The 13,144-nt window shown below is 54.6% G+C and overlaps 4 protein-coding genes and 1 non-coding gene across 5 annotated transcripts; 4 read left to right on the forward strand and 1 right to left on the reverse strand.

The window, feature by feature from the left end:
* Positions 1-373: 373 nt before the first annotated feature.
* M421DRAFT_1478 (NIC-domain-containing protein) lies at positions 374-3,875 on the forward strand (the record flags this gene model as incomplete). The annotated part of the gene is made up of 3 exons (XM_033587551.1): positions 374-1,059; positions 1,110-3,498; positions 3,549-3,875. 3 exons carry the CDS (start codon positions 374-376, stop codon positions 3,873-3,875), a joined length of 3,402 nt encoding a protein of 1,133 aa, XP_033453150.1.
* A 276-nt stretch (positions 3,876-4,151) lies between these two features.
* Positions 4,152-5,220, forward strand: M421DRAFT_416496 (uncharacterized protein). Its single transcript, XM_033591096.1, has one exon. The coding sequence runs from the start codon at positions 4,451-4,453 to the stop codon at positions 4,946-4,948; it is 498 nt and encodes a 165-aa protein (XP_033453151.1). The 5' UTR covers positions 4,152-4,450; the 3' UTR covers positions 4,949-5,220.
* A 115-nt stretch (positions 5,221-5,335) lies between these two features.
* M421DRAFT_416497 (vacuolar protein sorting-associated protein 35) lies at positions 5,336-8,526 on the forward strand. Its single transcript, XM_033591097.1, has 7 exons — positions 5,336-5,533; positions 5,593-6,227; positions 6,279-6,804; positions 6,851-7,325; positions 7,378-7,923; positions 7,971-8,117; positions 8,165-8,526. The coding sequence occupies exons 1-7, from the start codon at positions 5,400-5,402 to the stop codon at positions 8,324-8,326; spliced, it is 2,625 nt and encodes an 874-aa protein (XP_033453152.1). The 5' UTR covers positions 5,336-5,399; the 3' UTR covers positions 8,327-8,526.
* M421DRAFT_252122 (uncharacterized protein) lies at positions 8,144-12,035 on the reverse strand. Its single transcript, XM_033588617.1, has 3 exons — positions 11,141-12,035; positions 9,644-11,089; positions 8,144-9,590 (listed from the first exon to the last, which is right to left on the reverse strand). The coding sequence occupies exons 1-3, from the start codon at positions 11,677-11,679 to the stop codon at positions 8,528-8,530; spliced, it is 3,048 nt and encodes a 1,015-aa protein (XP_033453153.1). The 5' UTR covers positions 11,680-12,035; the 3' UTR covers positions 8,144-8,527.
* Positions 12,036-12,980: 945 nt separating this feature from the next.
* M421DRAFT_t13 lies at positions 12,981-13,064 on the forward strand. The gene has a single exon. It is a non-coding gene; the product is annotated as a tRNA-Thr (tRNA).
* The last annotated feature ends 80 nt before the right edge of the window (positions 13,065-13,144 follow it).

Consider the following 13,144-nt stretch of genomic DNA (forward strand, 5'->3'; position numbering starts at 1 on the left):
TGGATTGGAAATGAGTACGACCAGCTCGATATCTGCTCGGCTCGACGTGCAGCTGCTTGTGTAGTATATAGTGCCTGGCGTTTGTTATCGCTCTTGTCCTACGGCACCGCTCATCCTTGTCCGCTGATTGCAGCTTGACTGTTCGTATAGTCGATTGCTCAACAATCTTTCTACACTTGTCGTCTAATCCTATTCTCGCTACTGCGAACGCCCACGAGCCCTCGTCTTTCCCCATGTTGTTGCAGCAGACAAGCTAAGGCCCAATTAGGCTAGGCGTCGTTGCTAAGTAGCTCTTGCTGTCTTGCTCTCTTGCTCGCGACAGAACAACGCGACGGCCGAACTTTTGACAGCACCGCGCAACAACACCGTCAACATGTCGCTGTTCGGTAACATTGGAGGCAACCAGCCTGCCTCGAGCGGGTCTCCGGCTCCGCCATTCTCTTTGTTCGGCAGCAAGCCTGCAACCACATCTGCTGCACCGGCCAGCAGCTTGTTTGGTGGTTTGGGAGGAGCGAATTCAGGTGCTACTGCAAAAACAACACAGCCAGCAAGCAGTGGAGCATTTGGCGGCAGTCTGTTTGGTGGCGCGTTGGGGGCAACGCCATCTGCTGGTCCTGCTGCTGCATCATCGGCACCTGCAGGAGGTCTTTTTGGCGGAGCAGCGACAGCGCAACCACAGGCGCAAACAAGCAGCCTTTTCGGCGGTCTCGGAGGCGCAACGCAGCAAACAACAACCGCAAACCAAACCTCGAACCTCACACAAACGGGAGGACTCGGTGCATCCTCCCTCTTCGGTACCACTTCAGCACAGCAACCGCAACAGCAGCAACAGGGTGCTCCTTTGGCACAGACAAACGCGGGTACGGGCCGGTCTGCGCACTTCGACCACCTGCTCGAGAGGGGCCGCAAGCGAAATGCTGGCGAAAACGGCCTTGCCAACTTTGATGAGCTGCCTTCGCTGCAGCTGGGCCTTGGAGATATTGCGCGCAAGGTCCGCAACCTGGGTGCTGGTGGACCCTCAGCAGCTCCGGCTCACGACGGTCAGCAAGACCGCGCCGCGTAAGTTTGGGAAACGGCAAGCCATAGGATGACATTCTGACCACGTCCAGACACTATCTACTCTCCGCATCTGGCGTGAAGATGGGCAGCACCCTCCGCGATCTCAACCAGTTCTCGACGCAAGCAGGCTACAGCGCGAACGTGTCGGCGCCGATCGCATTCGATAGCGATGTCGACAGCTACGTCTCGAACCTCCACTCCCAATCGACCCTTGCTCTCATCCAGGAAGGCTTAGAACAGTCCAAGCGGGATTTCGATACGTTTCTCGAGGATAACGTTCAGATCGAGTGGGACAAGCAGCGACAGAAAATCTACGAACACTTCGGTCTAGGCAGGCAGAGCGAAGAGATGGCGGCTTCGCAGAGCACATTCGGCAGCACAGCAGCTCGAGGCGCGTTTGGCCGCTCCACACGCAAAGGCCGATCTATGGGGCCTAGAGCTTCTACAACGAACGGCGCGTCGACATTTGGCGCATCTTCAGGCGGACCGTCAGTCATTGGGCATTCTCAGAGCGTCCTCAACGGACATGACAACTCCGACAGGTCGGTGTATGGTGGACAATCTGGCCCACAGGATCGCCATGTTCGAGACAAGCAGGAGAGGTTCATGGAACAGGTGAAGAACCTCAACGAAGACAGGCAACGTGAGATACCCTTCTCAGTCTTGCATGCTTTCTCCAATGTGGAGAGCGCTGCAGCTGGAGATAATTCGGATCATTTCATCAGCGCTTACGGAGCCCTCGTTTCCATCACCGGCGAGAAGATACAGGCAGAGGCAGCCAATCCAGGATCGAACAACCCCAAGGCGCGAAGCTTTGCCCGCGAATATCTGGATGAGACAGCTACATCGAGCACCAGCGTTAAGATGCGCAAGCGAATCTTGGATGGGTCTCGATCTTATCTTGAGAAGAGGTTTTTAGAGCATGTGGAGGAGGTGCTGAAGAAGAACCCCTCCGAGGCTCTGGTTGGCGGTGTACCTTCAATGCTAAACAAGATTCGTGGTTTCGTTCGAACTAAGGTTGCTTTCAAGGAGCTCGGTGCTGACCTCGACATCCTACAGAAGATAGGCGAATCTGGCGAGGAATTCCCGTGGGTCATCGTATTCTACCTGCTCAGGGCTGGTCTCCTAACGGAAGCTGCGGACTACGTGCGGGAGAAGAGGAGCTTCTTCCAGAACAACGATCGGAACTTCCACCCAGCCATCGCCTACTACGCGACAGATCCTGACCGCAGACTAAGCCCTGATCTCCAACAAAAAATCAGCCACGTTCACGCGCAGCGGGCTCGTATCAACACAGCAAACGACCCTTATAGGACAGCGTGTTACAAGATCATCGGCCGTTGTGAGATGAGCCGCCGGAACCTTGAGCCCATCAAGGAGAACATGGACGATTGGGTCTGGCTACAGTTCAACCTGGCCCGCGAAGGCAACCGAGCTGAAGAGAACGCTGTCGAGATCTTCGGCCTTGAGGAACTGCGGACTACCATTAGGGATATTGGGCAGCGCCACTTCATGAACGATGACGGCGAGGCGTCGGGCGGATACGGAGTTTACTTCTACCTGGCCACACTTGCAGGAATGTTCGAGCCAGCCATCAACTACTTGTACCAGCACAACTACGTCTCAGCGGTCCACTTCGCCATCGCCTTGGACTACTACGGTTTGCTCAGAGTGTCAAACTGGAGCACTGCAGGCAGCGAAGTTCTGACGTATACAACGAAGCAGCAGCCGCAATTGAACTTCGGACGTGTCATTGGCTACTATACAGGCGACTTCCGCGCTGCACGGGCCGACGCTGCCGCTGAATACCTCATCTTACTCTGCTTGAACGCAGATCTACCAGGTGAGGCGGGCAAGCAGCAAGCGGAGCTTTGCCACGAGGCTCTACGTGAGCTCGTGCTAGAGACTCGCGAGTTTTCGACACTTCTAGGCGATGTCAAGTCGAACGGTCAGACAAAGCCCGGTCTCATTCAGGAGCGTGTGCCCCTGCTCAAGCTGAATGGAGAGAATGGTCTGATCAACACCATCACGCGGGAAGCAGCCAAGATGGCGGACGATAACGGACGTACCAACGACGCTGTTCTTCTCTGCCACCTGGCCAACGAGTACGATAGTGTCATCGCCATCCTGAACCGTGCTCTGTCGGAGGCGCTCTCCGTCGAGATTGGACAAGAGCCTCTTCGTCTCGAGCCGTTAAAGCCGCGCCTAGCTGCCGCAGATGGACAGCAGCAGCCGACCGACGAGACATCCACAAGCTTGAGCATGCTTGGAACGGACGACCCTGTTGACCTCGCACGGAAGGTCATTGCTCTCTACGATGGTAACAACCTGTGGTGGCGAAAGGTGTCGGAGCTCAACCGTGACACAATTCGTATCCTGTTCCAGCTGAATGAAGCCAAGAAGATTATCGAGGCTCGCTCCTATATGGAAGCACTCGGCGTAAGTCCAGGTTGCTTTCGGATCATGAACATTTGCTAACATGTACTTAGATGATCGAGAACCTGCGTATCCTCCCCTTGTCTGCTAACGGCAACGTATCGGATATCCGGGCGTCGGCGAATAGCTTCAGCTCATACCCACCAGAGATTGCACGAAACATCGGCAGTGTCCTGCTGTGGTGCATTGGGTGCTGCTCGCGCCACCGCGAGCACTTGCTTTCTGGCCAGTTTGACGATCCCATGCGTAAGAGGCTTGCGGATCAGCTGCTACAGAAGGCCAAGGACCTAATGGTGTTTGCGGGTCTCATCAGGTACAAGCTACCTCCACGAGTGTTCGAAACACTGGCTAGGGAAGGCCAGGACGTTGGAGCGTATTGAGGGTACTTGGGAAGGCGGCGCAAATGGAATGTGGCTCTGGATATCACGCTGGAGCATGATGTGAAACAGTTGTATTGGTATGTAGACGATCTGTCTTGTAGCCATAATGCATAGCGTAGTCGAGCGAAAAGCACTGCATTGTATGTCTCTCATCGAGATTCAACTGCGCGCTCTATAGATGATGGCCACGACTGCCATACATGGCTCTCACGGTGCAAGAGCAGCAGACTACAACATGTGATTCTATTGTGGCCCTCGGAACTTCAGTGAGCTCGCAAATCTTGTTATGAAGGCCGAGACCACTCATAGTCGTTGAATAACAAGGTCTGCGGCTGGAAAGCAAGGCTTGCGGCGCTAGTGTACAACCAGCCTCCCCCAGCCTCTCGTTCATCCTGCCATCAACAAACGACCGTTAATTTCCCCGCCACGAAGATGGATCTCATATACTCGGCTCCACTGTGCACGAACTCTTTCCTGCGTTCGTACCGGCCAAAGATCAACGGTTTTCGACTCGTATTCTGCAAGTCCATCACCTGAACCCGAGACGCTTCACCAACTCTATTGAGCATTCCGACATGGTTTTCAGCACGCAAGCCTTCGCGCTGGCGACACTCGCCTCCACTCTTGTCAGTGCGTTGCCCCTCGACACAAGCCAAGCACGCAATATTGTGCCTCGTGCAAAGAGCTACAGCGTTGTAAATGTCGGTGGTGGTGCATCCACAGAGGCCCCCGCGGCCGCGACCACAACAGCCGACGCGACCACAAAGACTGTTGATGGACCAACTGTCACTGCGAAGGTCACAACTACCATTGTCGGGCCTGTCCCTGCGCCGGTAGCAACCAGCACAAGCAGTTCAACATCCTCGCGCACACCAAGCCGAAGCCCGACAAGCAAAGCAACGACGACTTCTCCTCCAACGACAGCGACAGCGACACCAACGCCTGTCTTTGTTACCGTCACCGTCACCGATGATGCTGGACCCACGGAGTACTACGACAACGGCATGTGGCACACATGGTACCGGATCAAGACGTTTGAGGCTATCGCAGCTCCAACGTTACTGAATGAGTGAGGGGATGCGCTTTCTTCTTCTTTGTCACGCTTGACAGATGGCGTGTCGAGGTGGCTGCCTTTTGTGTTGATAACTTGAGACGGTACGGGGACACGATGTACATGATGCATGAGCAATGGAGAATGCACGTAATGAAGACGGCTATGGTGCGGCATTGGGACGGCGTTATAGACTGCGGCGTTATAGACTGCGGCGACATGGACTGCGGCGACAACGCCACGCGCGTTGCAAGTAGACGTTGTATGAATGGAATATCTAGGTTGATGGTGACGACTGCGTCTACGAAGTAACGTGACGTGATGACGCAGCCCGCTCGCGAGCTAGCATCCCTGTCAGGCACTCCGGGCGGCTTGGCGCGCTTCCCGCCATTGCCTGGCGACCGACCATGGACGATTGACGGCCTCCCAGCGCTCTCCCCAACGCCCGGCCTCCCCCACCGCTCCCGCACACAATGGCGTCGCCGCCCCCCGTTGAAGACCAGGCCCGGCTGCTCGAAGATGCGCTTGGCGTGGTGCGCCAGCAGACGCTGCTCATGCGGCGGTGTCTTGAGACGCCCGGCAAGCTGATGGACGCGCTCAAGTGCAGGTAGGCGCCGTGCAGCGCGCAGTCCCCGGCAGAGACGCACCTGCTGACCGTGTGCCCAGCTCGACGCTCGTCTCGGAACTGCGCACCAGCAGCCTCGGCCCCAAGCAGTACTACGAGCTGTACATGGCCGTCTTCGATGCCCTGCGCCATCTGGCCGTCTACCTGCGCGAGAATCACCCCGTCAACCACCTCGCTGACCTCTATGAGCTGGTTCAGTACGCCGGCAACATCATCCCGCGCCTGTACCTCATGACCACCGTCGGCACCGTCTACATGGCCATTGACGACGCTCCCGTCAAGGAGATCATGAAGGACATGATGGAGATGAGCCGCGGCGTCCAGCACCCCATCCGCGGCCTGTTCCTGCGCTACTACCTCGCCGGCCAGGCCCGCGACCACCTGCCTGCGGGCGACGGCGACGGCCCCGACGGCAACCTGCAGGACTCGATTAGCTTCATCCTGACCAACTTCGTCGAGATGAACAAACTGTGGGTGCGCCTGCAGCACCAGGGCCATTCGCGTGAGCGCGAGCAGCGCACCAAGGAGCGCCAGGAGCTGCAGCTGTTGGTCGGCAGCAACCTGGTGCGCCTCAGCCAGCTGGTCGATCTGGACAACTATCGCAAGATACTCAGCCCCCTGCTGGAGCAGATCGTGCAGTGTCGCGACGTCCTGGCCCAAGAGTACCTCCTGGAAGGCATGTCTCGGCCCCTGCCCCTGCCCGCGCGTCCACGCTAACAGTCGACAGTCGTCACTCAGGTCTTCCCCGACGAGTTCCACCTGCACACCCTCGACCAGTTCCTCTCCGCCGTCGCACGACTGAACCCGCACGTGAACGTCAAAGGCATCGTCGTGGGCCTCATGGATCGCCTGTCGTCGTACGCGCAACGCGAAGCCGAGTCGGAGAGTCCAGAGCAGCGCAAGAAGACCGAGGACGAGTCGATAGCGCAGCTTCTCGAGAAATTGCGCATGGCCAAGGAGAAGGGTCCGGAGCTGGATGCTGCACCTACACAGCAGAACGGCGGCTCGGACGAGCTCACTGAGACGCAACCGGGCGCAGATGAGACTTCGACTGCATCCTCAACAACTGCTGCGTCCCTTGCAGATACCGAGACAGCCGATCCAGATGGGGCAATTGAGAAGAGACGTGGCATACCGAGCAACGTGAAGCTCTTTGAGATCTTTCACGAGCAGGTACAGACGCTCGTCAAGATGCAACGATTGGCCATACAAGATACCATTGGGTTGCTCGTATCACTCGCCAATCTCGCATTGTAAGTCGCCTGTGAACACTGACGTGCACCGTACTGATTGAGACAGAAACATTTACCCGGAGCGCCTTGACTACATCGACCAGGTTCTTAGCTTCGCAAACCAAAAAGTCACTGAATACCAGAACAGCGCCGACCTGCACTCGCAAGCGACGCAAAGCCAGATCCTCAACCTCCTCCTTTCTCCCATCAAGACCTATGTCTCCCTCTTCACCGCACTTGCCCTGCCAAACTACATTCCTCTTCTCCACTCTCAACCGTACCCTACACGGCGAGCAGTCGCTGGCGAGATTGCAAGGAGTTTGATGCGAAACAAAACGCCCATTACATCAGTCGACAACCTCGAAAGTGTCTTGGAAATCTTGAAGGTCCTCATCAGAGAAGGGATCCAGCAGGCCCAAGGATATCCAGGCGGTCCAATTCAAAGAAGGGCGCAAGAAACAGAAGACACAATAGAAGAGCAGGGTTGGTTAGCCAGGATAGTGCATTTGATCCACGGCAAGGACAACGATACACAGTTTAAAGTAGGTCTTGCAGCGTTGATTGGGAGAGCAAGAAAGCTAACAAGATTGACAGCTTCTTCAAGCAGCACGCAAGGCACTTGCCGAAGGCAACGAGCGTGTTAAGTACACTACACCAGCCATCATCACAGCATCGCTCAAGCTTGCGCGGCAGTACAAGAAGCGCGAACACTTCGACGACAACTGGCAGTCACAATCATCCGCGCTTTACAAGTTCATGCACAACACCATCTCTACCCTCTACAGCCGCGTCACAGGCTCTGCCGACCTATCACTCCGCCTCTTTATTGCCTGCGGACAGGTCGCAGATCAGAACAACTTTGAGGAAGTCGCCTACGAGTACTTTGCACAAGCGTTCACGATCTACGAAGAGGCAATAAGCGACTCGAGAGCGCAATTCCAGGCCGTTTGCGTCGTTGCGAGTGGCCTGCACACAACACGAAATTTTGGCAAGGAGAACTACGATACACTCATCACGAAATGCGCGCTGCACGGTAGCAAGCTACTCAAGAAGCCTGATCAGTGCCGTGCTGTCTACCTGGCTAGTCATCTGTGGTGGGCGACAGAGCTCAGGGCACTTGGAGAGGAGGATCCCAAGGATGTGAGTCACGGTCTAGGTTTTAGATGGAATTCAGCTGACATCACCAGCTTTACCGCGATGGCAAGCGCGTGCTCGAGTGCCTGCAGCGTGCGCTTCGTGTCGCCGATGCATGCATGGACGCTGCAGTATCAGTCGAGCTTTTCGTTGAAATTTTGAACCGCTATGTTTACTACTTTGACCAGGAGAACGATGCTGTAAGTCGAATGCTCACATGACGCAAAGTCAAACTAACAATATCCAGGTTACAACAAAGTACCTCAACGGCCTAATCGAACTCATACACTCGAACCTCCAATCCAACGAAAACGCATCAAGTCTCGAGAACCCCAGGAAACACTTCCAGCGCACGCTGGACTACATAGCGAGCCGAGAGTATGAGGGCGTTATCATCACGCCGAAGTGATCAGTTAGTGTACATGAATCGGGCCGTGAACCAGGGGGATCGGAGAAGACACTGTTGGCAGTCGATACTCAGCGAGCTACACGTTGGAGCGGTGTTGAGCCTACAAGATGATAATACCACATTTGAACACCACTTGCATTGACTGTGGATCTGACACTGCCTTGACTTTTCATACTCAATCATGACAGACTCCAAGGTGCCTCAACGACCAGCCCTTGCGTGCGGCTGCATCTCTTTCAGAACGGCCACCGACGCAGCGCCGCCCATTACATACTTCGCACCTCCATCCTTCATCAGTTGATCCCCGAGACTCGTAAACTCATCCTCCATGCGCTTGAATCCCCCTCGAATGTCCTCCGCTATCTGAGAGTTACCATGCTCGTTCATCAGCATCATCAATGCATGGTAGATGACTTGTTCCGGCCTCAAGTCATCGTGACCTGCTTTCACAAACGTCTTATGCGTCTTCCGAAGAAGCGTCGCGAGCCTGTTGCGCTCCATGATGGCTACTTGACGACTCGGCGCCTCCGCTAGAGGCGGCATGGCGGCGATCTTACGCTTCGACTCGACGATCACGCTGCGATACGCCAGCCAAGCTGGCAACGTGACGGCGAGGACGGTGCTGCTCAGGCGCGCGCGTTGCTTTGTGTCGAGACCGCTGGCGTAATCCTTGACGATAGGCAGCTCTTTTTCAATGCTGGCCAGACCAGCGAGCTCGTCGAATTCGGGATCGGCAAAGTTGGAAAGGTAGCTCATGAAGAGGGCAGTGAAGTCGTCGGGCTTGGTCAGCGTGCGGCCAACTCGGCGTTGCTTGTTGGGTCGGGTAGCGTCTGGCTGCTCGGGGGTTGCTATGCTGCTGTCTTTGCGCTTCTGCTGACGTTTAGAGGGCCTTCGCGTAATGGTTGCTGTTCCGTTGTCTTGCTGTCCGCTCTTCACATCTGCAAACAAATTGCCAACAGCTTTCAGGAGCCGCGTCTCGTGATCTCGCAATGTGAGATCGGAAAACATGTCTCCTGCTGATTCTGGGGCTGGCTCCAACGGCTGGTCATTAGTCGGCGTAGAGACGTTAGACTCGAATTGGAAAGCTACACTGTCCTCAGGGCTTTCGAAGGTGTAAGTACCCTCCAACTGCCACTGGTTATCAGTGTTTGTGGGGATCTCGGTATCGATCACTTTTCTCATGTTGTGCACCCCCGCTCCGTGCACTTCTTTGCACTTCTCAAGTGCTACTATGAAGGTCCAACGGTGGAGGTGAATCCATAGCCTGTGTAGGAGTCAATCAAGTGTGTACTAATTGAGGATGATAGAAAGACTCACAGTTTCCTGTCATCGTCGTCCTCGTAGGAAAGGTCTGTTGGGTAGAGTAGGTCAGATCCCGCAGTCAGAAGCTTTGTGCGATCCGCATCGACACTCCAGATGAATGAATAGTCGTCGAATAGGATATCGATCTCTTCATCCAGATAGGATGGGTCTGCGGCAAAGGCAATCAGTTCTGCGGCCGAGAGGTTGTCGCAGAGCTTTCCTGCAATCTGACAGATGGCTTTGCACAGAGATACGTAGCTCTCGACCACAAACCTGGTCGCAGCGCGATTCTTCGGCATCACTTTTAGTCCGAGGGATCGCATTGTTGCGAGCATGGTGTGATCTCTACTGCTTCGTAGGTGAAAATACCGCCAACGCCCTTCGTCCCAATCTGCGTCTAGAGGCAGATCGACTTTCTGTAGCTGCATGTTACCGTTGGTTGTGAGCCGGTCCGATGGACCGTGCTTGCTCTCAATATGCACTTCAGCCTCCATCTCCTCTGCTCTAGGTCGGGGAGTCGACTTCACAGGCGTAGCGGAAGTTGGGTTTGGAATGTACCTGCAAATGAAACCAAGCAGTATGCAGCGGCCACACTCTGGACGCGCCCGATCGCACTTCTGACGCCGTCGGCGACACGATTCGCACGCTCCTGGTGGCTGTCGTGCAGACTTACCACCGGGCTGTTGTCGGGACTGTGAATTGATTCCGTTGCCCACAGCTGTCTTGGTGGCTTTCGTAGAGATGTTGCTTCTGTCTTCAGACCCATCTGAGCTGTTGTTAACGACCCCTTCGGAGCGGTACTTCCTTCTTGGGCGCTGGCTTTCTTTCTGCCCTGACATCTCCTGCGCTGACACCGAGTGCCGGGCAGGTGCTGACAATGTCTCCTTCCCCAGCCTCTTTGGTGGTCTACCTCTTGGTCTGCCAGTTACCTGGGATTGGATATCACTTGTACTACGCTTACTTGATCTGCGAGCCCCCTTGGACAGGAATGCCGGGTCTTCGTCTGCTTCTGTCTTCTTCCATGCTCTGCCTTTGCCTTTGTAGTGCCTCGGAGTCTCGTCGTCTGACTCTTCTTCGAGCTCAGACAGCTCATCCACGGATTCTTTTGAGTCACCGTCGATATATACAAAGTCCTTGTGCGGTTCCGATGTGCGTGCTGTTCGGCGCATTTGTATTGTGCTATCAAAGTGAAGATTTTTCGAGTCCGGTGCAGGGACAGGTGCAGCGTTCGAACCAGTTGAGGTCGCAACATGATCGGCGGTGGCTGACAACGAGCTGCCAGGCGTGAGAGGCTGAAGATCTTGGGTCAGTAGTGATGATCCGCCAGTCCGACGTGTAGACGTTCTTCGAGTTTGCTCATCAAGATTTGCAGGTGCAGTGTTCTTTGCGCGAGGTTGAGCAGTCTTGCGCATAGCGTTGAAGGCTTTGACGAAGATCCATAGACGAAGGTAGTAAACCATTCTGCAAATATGCTTAGTAAAGGACTCAATATTCACATCGTGAAAGACTGACACTTCTTGATCGGCAACATCTCCAAACACGAGATCTTTCTGATACTCCACTACACCTTCACTGGCTTGGAGAAGCCATGGTCTCTCGTTCTTTGCGCCCCAGATGTCGTTTCCAAACCGGTAAAGGAGGTGCGCGATGTCTTCGTCCAGCGCGGTAGGCTTGAATTCAGCAGCAGCTTCGATCAGCTCCTCCAGAGCGGTAGGCAGTTTCCTAAGCACCTCAGCAACAGCATCAGCAAGCCGAACAACTTGATTATATTGAAACACAATCCGCTTGCTGTTAGGAACTTGTCGGAGTCCGAGTCTTCGGAGGACGGTGCCGATTGTGAGGTGCGCCGGGCTGTAGCTGAGCCTCTTCCAGAAGGCGCGGCTGAGTGTCGGCAAATTCGCAGCGACAGTGGGAGAGCTGAGAGGTGAAGATTGTCGCAGTATGATAGCACTGGAGGGGAGTGGGAGCGCGACAATGAGGCTTTTGCCCAGGGTCCTTTGAACAACGCGCAAGCTGAATGGCGCCGCAGTGCCAGCAGAAGATTGTGCCATGTTGCGGACGGTGAGAATAATGTACACGTCGTGCGCGGAAGCGTCGATTCTGTAATGGGCGCAGAGATGTAGTTGATCCAATACTTTGCGCTGCGCGGTTACGCGACGGCAAGGTCTGTCTTGGCGGCGACACGGGTCTACTTTCACCTTGATTGCCTCTCGGTTCTCTTCCACTGTCAGAGGAGACCGGGCAAGTGAGGAGACACTGGGACTGGTAAAACTTGTCGTGATCGCTTTCCGCGTGTTTACCCGTTCCCAGGTTCTGATGTTGTGTTTATCAATGCTATTGTGACTTGCGAAGCGATAAAGCAATATGACATCGCCTTTCCATAAAGCTAAACACTAGAGAACGTGTCCTATTCCTACCGGAGGTGAGGTAAACGGTATTTGGTCGTATCAGTTTTTTGTGCCGGGTTTCCCGGATATTGATTCACCTTGCGATTCGCGCCGAACATATATTTCACAAGGTTGTGTCAGGACGTTGCATGCTGCATTGCACGTGCTAGAGTGCGCGAAAGAGTTTTCTTCCACCAAGATGCAGCAGCCTTAGATTCCGGTCGGAGTCCGGGGTGATAGAAGTGCTTTCGGTGCGCGTGTGGCTTTCACCTGTTTTGTCTCAGCGGTCCGATCGTGCTGATTAGATGAGAGCATCCCACTTGGTCGCAGATAACGTCGGTCACACCGCGATACGTACTGTAGTAGTCAAAGCATCTATTGCAGCGCAGGGAATCTGCAGATTAGAGCTGAGTACCTCCCGAGTCGTCAATCGGACGGGGCTTGCAACGGCACGATTCTGCTACCTTCAACGCGCGTCGTTTCTTCCAAAACTAGCGCAGCAGTGGCGATGGAATATGCGAGATCGGACCAGCAGTCAGAGGGCAAACGCTCTGCGGACGTAAAAAGAATCTCCGTTTCGTGGATGCGATCCTGGTATCGAGTGTGGCCGCAGGGTGTCTCGAGCGCAACCGAGGGCAACAGCAAATGCGCCTGCGTATCGCTTGTAAAAGGATCGACCAGATTCAGAATTCGAGGAGCTTTGAATGGACGGAAGGTCTTGGAGATGGAATCATGTCGCAGGTGCAAGAAGTAAGGAGAATCCATCGAAGTTGCCGTTCCACTAGTTCGCTAACAGTGTGACTTTGGGCTGCCTTGACCCGAGGCAGCACAGCGGCACAGCCCGGGATTCTTTCAACACTATTGCGGTAGATGCAGGGTAAAGAGGACATCATGTAGAGTACAGCCGGGTGGATATTTTACACAGTATATAGTATTTATATTTGTTGAAATATCAAAGACGTCTTGCCCGTTTGGCTTAGTGGTACAGCGTCTCACTCGTATACGTCTGCGTAATGAGAAGATCCTCGGTTCGATTCCGAGAATGGGCACGTTTTTTTGTTGCAATAATTTAATAATGGTCTTGCACCTATGGTGGTTGTTGAATCATCTTTGTATCGCTGTATTACGA

The sequence above is a fragment of the Didymella exigua genome (assembly GCF_010094145.1).
Source record: "Didymella exigua CBS 183.55 unplaced genomic scaffold M421scaffold_3, whole genome shotgun sequence".
Lineage (NCBI taxonomy): Eukaryota > Fungi > Ascomycota > Dothideomycetes > Pleosporales > Didymellaceae > Didymella > Didymella exigua.